Source organism: Lathyrus oleraceus, chromosome 5 (assembly GCF_024323335.1).
Source record: "Lathyrus oleraceus cultivar Zhongwan6 chromosome 5, CAAS_Psat_ZW6_1.0, whole genome shotgun sequence".
Lineage (NCBI taxonomy): Eukaryota > Viridiplantae > Streptophyta > Magnoliopsida > Fabales > Fabaceae > Lathyrus > Lathyrus oleraceus.
In genome coordinates this window covers 341937997-341955957 of record NC_066583.1, presented here as the reverse complement: position 1 = coordinate 341955957, position 17961 = coordinate 341937997, and the positions used below count along the sequence as shown (strand labels likewise).

The following is a 17961-nucleotide window of genomic DNA, read 5'->3' as shown; positions in this document are numbered from 1 at the left end:
GTTCGCTTATAACACAAAGCTACTCCAGTCCACCCGGCCAAGGTGATTTCGCCTTCAAAAAGGACTTAATCCACTAATCTAAAAAGATTAATACAACCAAACGTCTAAGAGAGTGATCTCTTAGTCCTCCCAAGTATACAGACTATGCAGAGTCACTTGAGGAACAAAAGCAATTTAGCAAAAATAGATTTGTAATCGAGAATGCTTCTAAGAGTAAGCAAATATTACAGCAGAATAAGCTAGCAAGTATTTTCACGTATGAGCAGCAGCTCATGAAAAAACTAAGAGAGAATGTAAAGAATTTTCTGTGCGTTGTTGTGTCTCTCAATGAAGTAGGTTGTCCTTTATATAGTGGTGAAAGGACCGTTGGAGTGATGACAGAATATTGGCCTTTAATGAGCATTCAATGTCATTACTTCTGTGTTTCTTGCCATAACCAGTTTGTCTCCTTGAATAACTTCTTTCTAAAACTATTTTCTTTCCATTTGAAGTTCTTTCCGTTACTCTTTCTGGATTTGGAGAATCTTCATCAGAGTCTTTGTTATCTCGGAGTTTCTGTGTCAGAAGGAGATTGCGTTGAGGTTACATCAGAGCTTCTAAGAGTACTGGTCTTTTAGATCATCAGAACTGAGTCCAGTGGAAGTTTAAAACTTCTGGTATTCTGCTGTCCTGTTTTGCTCAGAGTCAGAACTTCTGGAACGCACTTCTTCTTCAGATGCTTCTGATCTTCTAATACTTTGTATCTGATCAGAGTTTGTATCTGATACAAGGATCAGATTCCTTTGTTGTTGTTCAGAGTCCTGCACACTTAGAGAAATTTCGTTAGGGTGTCATTTTTGGTTTCATCCTTTGTTATCATCAAAATCCTGGAATTATATTGTAGAACTAATCTTGTTCTTACAATCTCCCCCTTTTTGATGATGACAAAACAATCTTAATTAAGAGATGAAACATTTAGAGATAAGAATATTTAGATCAAATAAACGTGAGCTCCCCCTGAGATAAGTCTGGGAGTTCAGAAGTTCTTACCGGAGCTTCCATGATATGATGTTTCTCGATATTCTTCTGCAAAATTTCTAAGTCAAAAAGGATTAGAACCATTTAAAAACAATGTTTGCAGAGTACTGAAGGATTTATATATGTTTTCATCAGAGCTGTTTTTAGTTCTCCCCCTTTTTGTCAGAATCAAAAAGACAGTAAGATAAAGGAAAGACAAATATATATATATATATATATATATATATATATATATATATATATATATATATATATATATATATATATATATATATATATATATATATATATATATATATATATATATATATATATATATATATATATATATATATATATATATATATATATATATATTCAGATAGAAAACACAAACAGCAGAAAGCGAGAACAAACATAATCAGAAAGCAACAAGCAAATCAGCAAAGGAAAATCCTAGGTGCCTAAGGGTTTGGAGGTGGAGGCATCCTCTGAAGCAGTTGGGTCAGCAGATTCTGAATGTTGACATTGACTGAATCCTGTTGATCTAATCTAGCTCGGACTTCCTTCTGCTCCTTCTGAAGATCTTCAAGTGTCTTGAGAACCAGAGGGACAAAGGTGGAAGACTCCCCCTGAGTCAGAACATCCGGTTCTACCCTATTGGCAGATTCTTCAGCACGACGAGCTTCAGCTTCAGCAGCAACTTTAGCTTCAGCTTCAGCAGCAGCAGCGTCAACTAGAGCTTTGGCTTTAGCTTCCTTAAGTCTTTGCAATTCCTCTTGCCTTGCTTTTTCTTCTGCTTGCTTTCTGGCTTGCTCCTCAGCTTCTCTGGCTAGGCGCTCATATAGTCTTACTTCAGCATCTCTGATGAAGTCGTTTCTGACTTGCTCAGAGAGGCTCTTCAGTTTGAAGGCTTCAGAGGTCATCCAACCAATAACTCTGTTCTAGTGTGTCCTAACAGCTGAAGGATCATCACTGATGGTCAGAGACTTGACCTTGTCAACTGAGGCTCCTACAAACAACATTTTTGCTTCCTCTAGGGTTGGCAGGGTGTTTTCTGGTTCAGAGGGTGGAGGTGGAGAATTGGGAGGGCTTAGATTTAAAGTGGGAGTTTGTGGTTCAGCGGATGTATTTGGTGGGTGTATGTCAGAGTTATTTGTTTCAGAAGGTTGAAGGTCAGAACGTGTTGGGTTTGGTTGTTCTGCGGGAGGTGAAGTGACTTCAGGTTCAGGTGTGGTTTGTGTTGGCTGTTGTGAGACCAGAGTCTGAGCTTGAAGCTGGGCCAGAGTGGGAGATGAGGGGTCAAAGTGTTCAGTGTCTGATGAAATGTTGAAGTAGGGGGTGATTCTGGAAGAAGATGATGAGGTGGTTTCATTCAGCATTTCTGCGTCAGAAAGAGGTAAGGTGGTGGTGGCAAGGTTAAATTTCTGGGATGGTTGATGAGATGTTTTGGTGGTTGATGGAGGGGTTTCTGAGTGAGTGTAGATAGGTGTTGGTTGAGGGATAGAAGAAGCAATTGGATGTGTTTGTGCAGAGGGAGCAAGAGAAACAGACTTACCAGAAGGCCCATGCAGAGGTGCTGGAGGTCTTGATCCGGAGGAGTCTCCTAGTCTTGCCTTCTTCGCTTGCCTCGCCTTCTCAGAGGGTCCTCGTGGATGCTTCATGAAGTTTGGAGGCTTATCTGGTAGATCGCTTAGGTTGAAGTCTGAGATATCTACTCCTTCTTTCATCAGATTATCTAGATAAAAGAGGATTACATCTCGGGGGTCTTCCTTTGAGAACAGATAGAGTCCATGGGGGATCTCCCTCTGATCTTTTAGAGCTTCCTAGGAGGTGTCCAGAGTAGGTTTGAATTTAACTTGATCCAGAATCCCCATGCTCTTCAGATTTTTGGCGTTGAGAGGTTTTCCAGTGTCGATCATCACGTCTTCCATGAGTTTGAACTTTAACAGGTGGTCCACCAGAAGAATTTCAATCAGAACGTCAGAGATTAGCCTTCCCAGAGGAATGTAGTTTCTGGGCTTCATGTTGTTTCTTGTATCTCGTACAGAGTCTCTGAGATACTTGAAAAGAAGTGCTGGAAGGCAGAGCTTCAGACCCTTGTAGATGCAGTACATAATGCACTTCTGATATGTGTTGATGTAGTCTGAGGAGTTTGAGGTTGGGCGATGATGGATGGTACCCAGAATGATCTTCAGCCAGACACGGAGGTTCTGATGTAGCTCCTTGTTCTTGGAGGGGTTGCCTTCAGCGTTCTGCTTGAAGATTGTTGGGTTAATCTCATGGGACATGTATTTTGCCCTAGGCTTAATGTTGTAGATTCTTCTGCCTCCATCTTTTTCCATGCCCAGAAGAGCGGCAATGGACTTCTCAGTTATCACCATTTTGACTCCCAGAACATAGGAGACAATGAAGTGATCATCAGCATCAGCGAATCTCCAGAATTCCTTCACTAGATTTGTGTAAACTGGACCATATAATCGTTTGAAGTAGTTTCCCCAACCTTGATTTCTGAGTTCATCAGTGAGGTCAATTCCATTTCTTTTCATGTTGTCAAAATCCACCAAGGATTCACATGATACTTCCAGTTTCTCAAATGGCGTTGCAAGATTGATGTGAGGCTCACGATCAAGAATGTGAGACTCCTTGTAGATGGGAGTTGTGACTACACCAGTAACCGCTGGGTTTGGGTTGCTTGAACTTGGAGCTTGTTCGCTTGAATCCATTTGTTGAGAGAAGTTGTAAACAGATTGTTGTTGAGCATCCATGAATGTTGCTGAAAGTTGGGATGAAGATGAAGAGTGCTGCAGGATTGCCTTGAGAGAGCTGAGGTTTAAGGGTGCGTGAGAGTGAAAAGTGTGCAATGTGTGAAATGAATGTGTTTAAATACCCAAATTAGGGCGCATGCAAAACGACACACAAAACAGAGTTCAGCACAAAAACCAAGTCAGCACGTTTAGAGGGAAAATGATTACAGCTCATTAATGATGTCTAATCCCAACAGTCAGTACACTGCTCGAGGAGATCTCAAGAGACTGTTCCTTGATTACTGCTAGACAGCTGTCTAGAAGTTCCAAGGTCAGACGCAAGGTACTCCACGTGTTTGCTTTATCTGATCTTCAGGAATACCAAAGGATTGGTTCCTGGAGATTTCTAACTCAGATAACTTCTAACTTGGTAAGAGTATCAGAGTCAGAGGCAGAATCCATTGTGTTTACATCAGAATCTCATTTTACAACTTCAGAGGCACATATTATTCAGGGAAATTTTGAATGTTCAGATTCTTTAAGATGAAGAGGAATCTATCTTCAACTAAGGGTTTAGTAAAGATGTCAGCCCATTGATGATCAGTATCAATGAATTTCAATGTTACTACCCCTTTCTGAACATAGTCTCTGATAAAATGATGTTTTATTTATATGCGCTTAGCTCTGGAGTGTAAAATAGGATTCTTGCTTAAAAAAGTGGCAAAGTATTATCACAGAAGATAGGAATGTTACTCTCGAAGATTTGCAGATCCTCTAATTGATTCTTCATCCAGAGCATCTGAGTGGTGCACAGTGATGCTGAGATGTATTCCGCTTCTGCAGTGGACATGGCTATGGTTGATTGTCTTTTAATGGCCCAGGATATCAGATTCTTTCCCAGAAGCTGACAATTTCCAGATGTACTTTTTCGTTCCATTCTGTCTCCTGCGTAATCTGCATCACAAAAACCAGATAGTCTATACTCTGATGTTTCTCATACATCAGGCCCGGGTTAAGAGTTCCTTTCAGATATTTGAGAATTCTTTTAACTGCTGTTAAATGAGTTTCTCTAGGATCTGATTGGAATCTGGCACAGAGACAAACACTAAATAGTATATCAGGACGAGTAGCAGTCAGATAGAGAAGAGATCATATCATACCACGATAGAGCTTCTGACAAACCTTTTGACTAACTTCTTCTTTTTCAAGAATGCAGGTTGGATGCATAGGTGTCTTTGCAGGATTGCATTCAGCCATTTCAAATTTCTTCAGAATGTCTTTTATGTATTTGCTTTGATGAACGTACGTGACTTCTGAAGTTTGATTGATTTGAATTCCTAGAAAGAACTTTAGTTCTTGCATTAAGCTCATTTCAAATTCTGCCTGCATTAGCTCAGAGAATTCTTGACATACAGAGGCGTTAGCTGAACCAAAAATGATATCATCAACGTATATCTGGCATATCATGAGATCATTATTAATGTTTTTACAAAAGAGTGTGGAGTCAACTTTCCCACTGATAAAATCATGTTCCAGAAGAAAATTACTTAATCTTTCATATCAAGCTCTGGGAGCTTGTTTAAGTCCATATAAAGACTTCTTAAGTTTAAAAACATGTTCTGGATAATTTGAGTTTTCAAAACCTGGAGGTTGGTTGACATACACTTCTTCTGATATATAACCATTAAGGAATGCGCTCTTGACATCCATTTGATACAATTTGATAGAATGATTTATAGCGAATGATACAAGTAAGCGAATAGATTCTAACCTGGCGACTGGAGCAAAGGTTTCATTGTAGTCAATACCTTCTTGTTGACTGTAACCTTGAGCCACTAGTCGAGCTTTATTTCTGATAACTTCTCCTTTCTCATTCAGCTTGTTTCTGAACACCCATCTGGTTCCGATAATGTGAGTGCCTCTGGGCTTAGGAACAAGATCCCAAACGTCGTTCTTTGTGAATTGATCTAGCTCTTCTTGCATGGCTAGAACCCAGTCGCTATCTTGAAGTGCCTCATCACGGGAAGTAGGCTCGATCAAAGATACTAGTCCCAGAGGAGTTTCTTCAGGAGTCTTGAAGGTAGACCTAGTTCGGATAGGTTCGTCCTTATTTCCCAGAATCAACTCTTCAGATATGTTGAGGCGACTTTTAGCTTTCTTTGGGATTACTGGGGATTTAGTTCCTTCTGAAGTTTGAGTGGCAGTTGCTTCTGGAGCTTTAATCTTCTCTTCAGAACCTGCAAGAGTGATCTCCAGATCTGCAAGTTTCTCAACTAGCTTTGACTTTTCAGGGTCAAGCTTATCATCAAATCTGACATGAATTGATTCTTCCACAATTTTGGTTTCTGTATTGTATACTCTGTAGTCTTTAGAGCGTTCTGAGTATCCTAACATAATACCTTTTTGTGCTTTGGAATCAAACTTGTTCAGATGTTATTTAGTATTTAAAATAAAACAGGAACATCCAAAAGGATGAAAATAAGAAATGTTTGGTTTTCTTCCTTTACACAGTTCATAGGGAGTCTTCTCCAGAATAGGTCTTATGGAGATTCTATTCTGAATGTAACACGCTGTATTTACAGCTTCGATCCAAAAGTGCTTAGCCACATTTGTTTCATTGATCATGGTTCTGGCCATCTCTTGGAGTGTCCTATTCTTCCTCTCTACAACTCCATTTTGTTGTGGAGTTCTAGGGCAGGAGAAATCATGGGATATTCCATTAGAGTCAAATAATTCCTCAAAAAATTTATTTTCAAATTCCCCACCATGATCACTTCTGACTCTGATAATTTTAGAGTCATATTCTTTTTGCACTTTGGAACAGAAGCTAGTGAATACAGAGTGAGACTCACTCTTGTGCTTTAGGAATTTTACCCATGTCCAGCGACTGAAATCATCAATAATGACTAGTCCATACTTCTTTCCATTGACTGATGCTGTTTTCACAAGATCAAATAAATCAATGTGAAGAAGTTCCAGAGGATTAGAGGTAGAAACAATATTTTTCTTTTTGAAAGATGTTTTTGAAAATTTTCCTTTCTGACTTGCTTCACATAGAGCATCTGAAGAAAACTTCAGCTTAGGTAGACCTCTGACTAACTCGAGTTTATTTAGCTAAGATAATTTTCTCATGCTAATGTGGCCCAAGCGTCTATGCCATACCCATTGCTCTTCGTGAACAAACATCAGACATTTCACATTTTGTTCTTTTAAATCAGAAAGATTTATTTTATAAATATTGTTTTTCCTCTTGCCAGTGAATAGGACAGAACCATTGTTTTGATTTATGGCTTTACATGTTTTTTGATTAAAGATTACATCATATCCGTTATCACTTAATTGACTTATGGATAACAGGTTATGCATTAATCCTTCTACATATAATACATCAGATATAGAGGGAAGAGTACCATTACCAATAGTTCCGGAGCCTCTGATCCTTCCTTTTTGGTCTCCTCCGAAACCTACGAATCCAGCATCTTTAAGTTCCAGGCTTTGGAACATAGACTTTCTTCCCGTCATGTGTCGCGACCATCCAGAGTCCAGGTACCATGACTGGTGTTTTAACTCTGCTGCATAGGATATCTGCAACATAAACAATCTTATCCTTTGGTACCCAGATTCTTTTGGGTCCTTTGTGATTAGTTTTCCCAGAGCTTCTTAACACTTTGGGTTTTCTGGCATTATTAAATTGTTGCTCTTGTGTGTGTGTATAGTGATATGAAAATGGAGATTTAGGTTGGTCATTAGTAGAAGTTTTATCTTCACTAGGATCATACCCAATTCCTCTTCTATTGTTTTGACTGACTCCATAAATCATGGATGCCATTATACTCCTCCATATCCCATTTTTCAGAAACTTTTGAAAAGATTTTTCATATTTATAAATTATTGTGTTTGAAGTTTGTGGAGCTTGAGATAACGCTTCTTCAAGTTTTGAGCAATTTTTCTTTGTTGCATCTCTTTCTAATGTCAAAGTTCTGTTTTCATCTTTTAGTTCTAAAATTGTTATCTCAAGTTTGCCACATTCTTCTAATGTTTCTTCAAGAACGCCTTTTATAGCTTTAAATTTTTGTTTGAGTTTCTGATATGAGATGAGAGTTTCAAACAGACATGATTCTATGTCAGATCGAGAGAGTTCAGAAAATACCTCTTCTGATTCAGATTCTTCATCTGAAGTGTTCTTGGATGTGGTAGCCATGAGTGCCACATTAGCCTGTTCATCAGAGTCTGATTCTGATGAGTCAGATTCGCTGTCATCCCAGGTAGCCATCGGTCCCTTTTTGGTTCTGAGGGAATTTTTCTTGAAGTTCTCTTTTCTGGAACTGTCTTTCTTTAACTTGAGACATTCGTTCCTGTAGTGACCTGTTTCTTTACATTCATAACAAGTAACCTCTTTGTTAGTTTTACCTTTTGAGGTTGATTCTGATCGGTCCCCTCTGGGTCTTGGTCTCCTGAAGTTATTATTCCTCTTTCTCCAGAGTTGTTTTACTCTTCTGGTCAGAAGGGATAATTCTTCCTCATCGTCAGAATCTTCCTGTTCAGAGTCATCGCATCTTCTGTTTCGGCCTGGAAGGCTTTGTTTCTGTCAGACTTGCGCCTTTCAGATCTGGACTTTAATGCTACAAACTTGATCTTCTTCTGAGGCTCATCTTCCTCCAGTTTTATCTCATGACTTCTGAGTGAACTGACAAGCTCTTCAAGGCTGATGTTGTTCAGATCCTTTGATAGCTTTAAGGCTGTGACCATGGGTCTCCACTTCTTTGGCAAGCTTCTGACTATCTTTTTGACATGGTCTGCTGTTGTGTATCCTTTGTCTAGCACTTTGAGACCTGCAATAAGAGTTTGGAATCTAGAAAACATTACCTCTACAGCTTCATCATCCTCCATTTTGAAGGCTTCATATTTCTGGATTAGAGCCAGAGCCTTTGTTTCTTTGACCTGAGAGTTTCCTTCATGAGTCATCCTCAGGGAGTCGAGTATATCTTTAGTTGTTTCCCTGTTGGTGATTTTTTCATACTCATTGTAAGATATGGCATTGAGAAGTATCGTTCTAACTTTGTGATGATTCTTGAATTCGCGCTTCTGATCATCTGTCATTTTACTTCTGGGAACGACAACTCCAGCATCTCTTACAGAAGGTTTGTATCCATCTGTGACAATGTCCCACAGATCAGCGTCATAGCCCAGAAAGAAACTTTCAATTCTATCTTTCCAGTAATCAAATTTCTCTCCATCAAAGACTGGAGGCTTAGCATTGTAAATGTCTCTTTCATTGGTGTTGGCCATATTTTTTCTCGTTCTGGATCTCTCGACATTGTTAAGTGTTTGATTACAAAATCAATAACAGAGCCGAAGCTCTGATACCAACTGAAGGTGAGAAAAATAAGAAAGGGGGGTTTGAATTGTTTTGGAAAATAAAAGCTTTTTCAAAGATAAGAACACACAGAATTTTATACTGGTTCGCTTATAACACAAAGCTACTCCAGTCCACCCGGCCAAGGTGATTTCGCCTTCAAAAAGGACTTAATCTACTAATCTGAAAAGATTAATACAACCAAACGTCTAAGAGAGTGATCTCTTAGTCCTCCCAAGTATACAGACTACGCAGAGTCACTTGAGGAACAAAAGCAATTTAGAAAAAAATATATTTGTAATCGAGAGTGCTTCTAAGAGTAAGCAAATATTACAGCAGAATAAGCTAGCAAGTGTTTTCACGTATGAGCAGCAGCTCGTGAAAAAACTAAGAGAGAATGTAAAGAATTTTCTGTGCGTTGTTGTGTCTCTTAATGAAGTAGGTTGTCCTTTATATAGTGGTGAAAAGACCGTTGGAGTGATGATAGAATATTGGCCTTTGATGAGCATTCAATGTCATTACTTCTGTGTTTCTTGCCATAACCAGTTTGTCTCCCTGAATAACTTCTTTCTAAAAATACTTTCTTTCCATTTGAAGTTCTTTCCGTTACTCTTTCTGGATTTGGAGAATCTTCATCAGAGTCTTTGTTATCTCGGAGTTTCTGTGTCAGAAGGATATTGTGTTGAGGTTACATCAGAGCTTCTAAGAGTACTGGTCTTTTAGATCATCAGAACTGAGTCCAGTGGAAGTTTAGAGCTTCTGGTATTCTGCTGTCCTGTTTTGCTCAGAGTCAAAACTTCTAGAGCGCACTTCTTCTTCATATGCTTCTGATCTTCTAATACTTTGTATCTGATCAGAGTTTGTATCTGATACAAGGATCAGATTCCTTTGTTGCTGTTCAGAGTCCTGCACACTTAGAGAGATTTCGTTAGGGTGCCATTTTTGGTTTCATCCTTTGTTATCATCAAAATCCTGGAATTATATTGTAGAACTAATCTTGTTCTTACACAATTGACATACTCATAAATTGTTTAAGCTTATCCTTTAATATTGTTTTATCTTATGGAGGTACTTGAGTGTAGTTTTGATATGGTTGCTTATATGATGGACCAATTTCAAGTATCCACTATTGATTGAAATTGTTATTCCTTTGGAAGTTGTTTTGATATTTCCCAAGTGTTTGTTGGTTGCATAAGTAATTGACTTCCCCGTCGGTTGGAGGTCGAATTCCAATAGATATATCATTGTTACATAGCTCACAAAATGTGATCTTCCTTTGCTTTGGCATCTCGTACATCTCTTTTAATTGTTGTAGGAGCTTTGACAACTTCTTTTTCAACTCATTTACTATTTTTGTCAACAACATTTTATGTGCTAGAATTGCACCATAAATGGTTAACCCAATGATTTCATTATTTCTTTCAGAAGGGTTCATATCGTACTTACCTTGATGATCAGTGAGTTCCATTCATTCAATTATCCCAAATGTATCTTCTGTGATTTTGACATTAGAGAAACCATAACAGTAGAATCTAGCAACATATTAGGTGTCTTTTTGTAATCAATTTTTGAAGATATATATTTGTGTGAGATCATAGAAACCATGGTTAGGGGATCTACTCATCATGGATTTCTATATCTCTCATGCTTCACATAGAGTTTATGTTGCACCTTGAGAGAATACAATGATTTTTGTTTTTAAATTCCATGAAATTATTCCGAGGAAATAACATATCCAAGAATTTCTCCTTTAGTGTTGTCACGGTGAGAATCGGATATCAAGCTATTGTATTAACTTGAATCATAAAATATTAAGTGTTCACCACCAAACTTTAATTTATCCAAGGGAAAGGGCAAAGATGGAATAAAACCCTAATTGTGCAATGTAAAAACAATGGGAAGAGATCTAAGGTTCGGGGGTTGGTTATACTAAGGGAAGTTATTAGAATCCTAAGTATATATAGTATCCTATAGGAATCTTTGGAAAGTATTTGTGTTATGTTAATGTTTGGAAATGTTTTATTGGGAAGTACCTAAAGGTTTTATTAATTTTGCTCGCGAAAACTTCACGGTCATTGATCAGTGCATTTTGATGCACATTCTTCTATAATTATACTTATGCATTTATCTAGTTTATTTTAATTATTTTAATATTTTATTATGTTTTTAGATTTAAGTTCATGTTTGCCTTTAATCTATTTTCGTTTGCTATTTTTAGTTTTCGAGGCTATTTGATACCTGTCGACTGTTTAGATCATAACTTGAGCTACGAGATACCGTTTTGCAAGTTCTGACATGCGTTGGAAAGCTAAGAGAAAGAGCTACAACTTTTATGTTGAAGACAAAAGCTGATTCGGAGTGAAGACGTCTCAAATAATTCGTTGAAGTTTCATACTTTAGGAAATATTTTCTTTTGGGCCATTTGTTGGGCCGAATTTAGGTTTTCCGGCCCAGTTTGAATTATTAGTGAAACCCTTATTCTGTTTAAAAGGGAAGCCGCGGTACTGTAGCAAACGGACATTATTCACAATAAGTTCTTGCTTTTGTGCGATCATGAAGAGGAACTAATCTCCTATAGTCAATCTGCTGTAACCGAATTTCCAAGGCTTTGAGGTTTTTATTCTATCAATTTAATTTCATTCTCTTTCAATTCTATTCTATGAAATTTCATTTGCTTAATCTGTATTTTGTGGAATGATTTTGATTAAATTCATATGATTGCATTCCTAACTATTAATCGTTGTTTTCGTCGCTTTGTCGTTAAATTGCGTTTGTAAATCGTGTTTGCTTAATTCACGATTGTATTTATCCGTTTGCTTAATTCGGAATATAGGAATATAAATCTGTCATATATCTATTGCGCTTGTCAATCAAATTTGAATCGAATAGAGATCGAAGCCGCTTAGGGAATTGGTAGGTAAAAACGAATGATTAGCTGGAAACCGAAAACAGTAGATTGACTTATTTTATAATCGCTTATTTTAATCATTTTTTTGCTTCGTTTTCTAAATCGACCACTAAAACATAAATCCCCCTTAAATCGATTTCATTAAGTTAAGAATAATACAAGAATCCTTGCGATACGATACTCGAGGTGTCGCTTCCCGTTTACTATATTTTCTTACTCGTTTTTGACCCGTGTGTGACAGCGGATCAAATTGGCGCCGTTGCCGGGGATTCTTGTAGATTTTAACCATTATTATAGTCTAACTATTATTATAGTCATATGTGTTTTAACATTTTTTTTGCCCTAACTTTCTTGTGTTCTGGTGTTTTTGCAATTTAGGAAAAAAAATCTGTTTTTAAGAAAATCGTCTCAGATTGTTCCGATTATTTGTCAATTTATTAGGAAAAAAATCAAGGATCAAAAGCCTCTATTTAAGCACTAAATAGTGGACGCCACTCTAAAAAATCGAAATTCCCTATTTTTCTATTTTTTATGATTTATTTTCTGTTTTGGTAGTTTCAAAAAAATCTGAAACAACTCTCAAAATTCTTAATTGACGTTATTAGATTAATTTCGTGTTTTTTTTATTTTTTGTATTTTATTTTAATCGTTTTTTTTTCGTATTTCAACTGTTTGTTCTTAATAGGGATATTGTTGGTATTTTCCTATTTGTTACTGCATTGCTGAATTAGTTATGTGTTTTCTCATTGTTTGTTGATTTTTTTTTCTATTGAGTTTAATATGGATGACCAAAGAACTCTGAGAGAAATTGTTGCTCCTGATATGAATTACAATGGTTTATGTATTGAATATGCTGATGTTACTGTTCCTTTTGAGTTGAAATCTGGTTTAATACACTTGTTGCCAAGGTTTAATGGTCTTACATGTGAGGATCCGTATAAGCATCTTAAGGAATTTCAGGTTGTTTTCTCTACACCATTGAGACCTGAAGGAATCACCGAAGATCACATCAAGCTAAGAGCCTTCCCGTTTTCACTACAGGGTGCTGCCAATGATTGGTTATATTATGTTGAGTCGAATTCTGTCACGACTTGGAATGATTTGAAGAGAGTCTTCCTAGAGAGATACTTTCCTGCCTCCAGGGTTGCATCAATCCGAAAAGAAATATGTGGTATTAGACAGGGAAATGATTCATTGGCTGAGTATTGGGAGAGATTCAAACAATTAGTATCCAGTTGCCCTCAACATCCAATTACCGAACAACTGCTTATTTAGTATTTCTATGAGGGATTGTTACCAATGGATAGAAACATTCTTGATGCTGCTAGTGGTGGAGCACTTGTCGATAAAACTCTAGTTGCTGCTAAAGCCCTGATTGAGAACATGTCACTCAACTCCCAAGAATTCACAACCATAAATAATTCTATGTTCCAAACAAAAGGTGTGAATGACATTCAGGTTTCCTCTTCCAACAAGGCTTTAGAAACCAGAATTGAAGAGCTTACTTCTTTAGTGAAACAAATGGCAGTGGGTAAACCTCAAACAACAAAGTTGTGTGGTATTTGTACTTCTATTAAACATCCAACTGACACATGTCCTATTCTTCAAGATGATTCGGTCACTCAGTTGCCTCAAGCATATGCAGCTAACTTTTTCAACCAAAGCAACAATTAGAGAGGGTACAACATTCCTGACTTGTCCACCAACAAATATCATCCCAATTGGAGGAACCATCCAAACCTTCGACATGGAAACCAGCAGCCCACCCAACAACAATTAGTCATACCCCTGCCACAACCACAAACCACTCCACAAGTCTCCACCTCTGCATCTTTCGGACCTTCATTGGAGGATCTTATCAAACAAATGGCTATTAACAATATCCAATTTCAGCAACGAACAAATTCCAGTATTCAGACTTTGCAGACACAGAATGGACAGATTGTCACTTCAATGAATGCCATGCAACAAGCCCAAGGATCAAACCAACTTCTTGCCCAAACAGTTATGAATCCAAAAGGCCCTAATGCTAATGTGAGTGCAATTTCCTTGAGATCCGAGAAGGTAACAGAACCAGCCCCAGAAAAAAATAAAAAAATTCTTGAGGTAACACCTGAACCTTCTTCCATTGTGATAGAAACTGAACCCTCTGTTGTGGTAGAAACTGAAAAAGAAAAAGAGAAGGAGTATGTGCCACCAGTTCCCTTCCCACATAGAATACTGAAAAATAAAAGGACTGATGATGGAGACAATGAGAGAGAGATTTTAGATGTGTTCAGAAAAGTGGCGGTAAACATTCGGCTTCTTGATGTTATTAAGCAGGTTCCAAAGTATGCAAAATTTCTAAAAAACTTGTTCACAAGTAAGAAAAGGTTGAAGGGCAATGAGAGTAAATTTGGGACGAAACATTTCATCCCTTATCCAGCCTAAACATTCACCTAAAAAAGCTACTGTTTCATCCCTCAATCAGGCCATACCCCAAAAGTGCAAGGATCCAGGAACTTTTTATATTCCATGTACCACTGGGGATAGTAAATTCGACAATTGCATGCTTGATTTGGGAGCAGGCATTAATGTTATGCCTACTTCTGTTTATAATAACCTTGATCTTGGTCCTTTACAGCATACAGGTTTAATCATTCAACTAGCGAACAGAAGTAATGCTCGCCCTATTGGAGTAGTGGAAGATGTGCATGTTCAAGTTAATGACTTGATTTTTCCTGCAGATTTCTACATTCTGGACATGAATGGAGAAACAAATTCAAGCAGATCGCCCATCATTTTAGGCAGACCGTTCATGAAAACGGGGAAAACAAAAATTGATGTCGACGATGGAACCATGTCCATGGAATTTGGTGACATTGTCGCAAAATTTAACATTTTCGATGCTATGAAACATCCCTTGGAGGAGCATTCTGTTTTTCATATTGAATTGATCTCTTAGTTGGTTGATGACACCTTTTCTGAATTGTTTTCACTTGATTTTCTATCTCTATCTGAGTTTGATGATGTTTATTCATGTGATGATTGTACTGACACTAACCTTTGTATTGTTTATGCTGAGATTGATGTTGCCTTGCAGGGTGATAGTATAAACGAAGTTGTTTATTTGGCTGAAGCTCTTGACATTCTGGCTGCCCCAAACATATCATGCATTGAACAACCACATTCTTTAGAGCCTAAACCACTTCCTGAGGATTCATATTATTCATCAAAGCTTCAACTTAATCAGAAATATAAGAAGGGAATTGGATGGATCTTGGTTGACACTCGTGATATTAGCTCAATCATATGTATGCATAGGATCTCACTTAAAGATGAAACAAAAGTAGTGAGGCAGCCCCATAATCCTTTAATCCTTGATGTTGTAAAAGAGGAGATCACTTTCACGTGTCCATTCAACACTTTTCCTTATCGAAGATACTTCTTTGATCCTGGAATACAAGACAAATGCACTAATCAAAATTTCAAGGTCAGCGGACACTCCCCAAAGCTACTCCATGAGAACCCGACTTTGGAAGAAGAGACTGTAGAAGAGATCTCTTTGGGAAAGGCTGCTTATGCAATCACTTATCCGCCTTGACTCCTCGGGTGTGTTCTTTCCTTTCTCTCACTCTCATTTTATATTTATGCTCTTTCATTGAGGACAATGTATGTTTTAAGTGTAAGGGAGGGAACCATTTATTTGTTTGTTTTCTTTGTTTTGTTTTTCTCTGTTTTTGGTTCAAATTTAAAATTAAAAAAAAATTGCATGTTTTTTCCTTTGGTTTTTGAGTTACAATTATGAATATTTTTCTTAGTTCTCTTGACTAAAATCTTGTGGTGTGATGTGAAAAATTTGATGTGCATTTTTAGTATGATATGTATGACTAAACTCTAAATTGTATATCTTTAGCAGTAGATCATTAACCTTGGTGAGCTTTGAGACTTATATGGATAACATACAAAAATTCATCTCTTTCTTTCTTGTGTGATTCACTCATGTTTGTTAGCCTCTAGAACTTGAATTGACTCTTGTTGATACTATTGTTTACTTGTGCACATTGATATGATAAAGACAAATTTGTTTTTTTGTTTTTTTTAGCCAGTTAGTCAAAAAGCCAACCCTGAAATAATTTCATCCCTTGTTTGAAACCCCCTTGAGCCTATTCTCCCTTTTTTGTTTAAAACTCATTACAAGCCGAGAAGTGAAAAACAATATTATCACCCTATTCAAAGGGTTGAAAGAGTCTTGTTTGGAGTTATGTGGGGTTGAATAATTATGTTTGTAATATTTCAGAAGATGGCAGAAAAAGAAAAAAAATAGAAAAGAAAAAAAAATGAATGAAAAAATAGAAGGATAAGAGGAAGAAAACAAAGGAATTATGTTTGTAATATTTCAATACATGTCAATACATACTCCTTCAAAAAAAATGAATAAAAAGAGGAAGGAGAAGAGAAAACAATTGCTATAAAGTTGTTCAAGTGAATGAAATATTTTATAAATTCAACTCCCACAGTTTCTTTCAAGTCTCTTTTATCTCTTTTAATTTTAGCCTAGTACCCCTTAGGATTTATCTCACCCTTACCTTGGCCACGTTACAACCAAATAAAAGTCCTTTTGATCTTTGTGTGCATGTATTTCAATTGTGGATGTTAGAGTCTTTTCAAGCTTATGGTAGTACTAATTTTCATGTTGTGCTTTGAGTGTAAGCAGTTAATCTAAACACTTGAGAGTTGAATGAATTATATCCTGTGAGGATCTTACTGCTATTGATGTACTTTTTGGTAATCTGTTTTTCTATCTGCTTTGAATGTCACAAAAAGTTGCTTACTAATACCATATTCTTGAAGCTTAGACTTAGAATTATGCTTATACCTTGTATCTTGAAAACTTTTGGAAGTGCATTCTCTATTTTCTTTCCTTTTGTTTTGAAATTGTAATTTTGCTCGGAGTGCAAAAGTTCAAGTGTGGGGGAATTTGATCAGTGCATTTTGATGCACATTCTTCTATAATTGTACTTAGGCAATTATCTAGTTTATTTTACTTATTTTAATATTTTATTATGTTTTTAGATTTACGTTCATGTTTGCCTTTACTCTATTTTCAATTGCTATTTTCAGTTTTAGCGGCTATTTGATACCTGTCAACTGTTTAGAGCATAACTTGAGCTACGGGATGTTGTTTTGCAAGTTCTGACATGAGTTGGAAAGCTAAGAGAAAGAGCTACAACTTTTATGTTGAAGACAAAAGATGATTCGGAGTGAAAACGTCTCAAATAATTCGTCGAAGTTTCGTACTTTAGGAAATATTTTCTTTTGAGCCATTTGTTGGGCCGAATTTAGGTTTTCCGACCCAATTTGAATTATTAGTGAAACCCTTATTCTGTTTAAAAGGGAAGCCACGGTACTGTAGCAAACGGACATTATTCACAATAACTTTTTACTTTTGTGCGATCATGAAGAGGAACTAATCTCCTAGAGTCAATCTGCTGTAACCGAATATAGGAATATAAATCTGTCATATATCTATTGCGCTTGTCAATTGAATTTGAATCGAATAGAGATCGAAGCCGCTTAGGGAATTGGTAGGTAAAAACCAATGATTAGCTGGAAACCGAAAACATTAGATTGACTTATTTATAATCGCTTATTTTAATCACTTTTTTTGCTTCATTTTCTAAATCGACCACTAAAACATAAATCCCTTTAAATCGATTTCATTAGTTTAAGAATAATACAAGAATCCTTGCGACACGATACTCGAGGTGTCGCTTCCCGTTTACTATATTTTATTACTCATTTTTGACTTGTGTGCGACAATGGATCAGTCATGTGCCTACGTATCCTTATGTGTATGGAATCAGAGTAACCGTAGTTCACCTAACTAAGGGTAAAAGAACACTTGATAATGATCAAGGTTCCAAAGGGGGAAGTAAGTGTTCATAACGAACTCACTTACAAGAGTTACAAAC

The 17961-nt window shown here is 36.9% G+C and overlaps 1 protein-coding gene across 1 annotated transcript; it reads right to left on the bottom strand.

Moving 5' to 3' along the window:
* Positions 1-1940: 1940 nt before the first annotated feature.
* LOC127080571 (extensin-like) lies at positions 1941-2726 on the bottom strand. Its single transcript, XM_051020888.1, has one exon. The coding sequence runs from the start codon at positions 2724-2726 to the stop codon at positions 1941-1943; it is 786 nt and encodes a 261-aa protein (XP_050876845.1).
* Between the last annotated feature and the right edge of the window lie 15235 nt (positions 2727-17961).

What these genes read in the sequence shown, in the direction of transcription:
- LOC127080571 (XM_051020888.1), bottom strand. Translation starts at nt 2,726, where the DNA reads ATGAAAGAAGGAGTAGATATCTCAGACTTCAACCTAAGCGATCTACCA.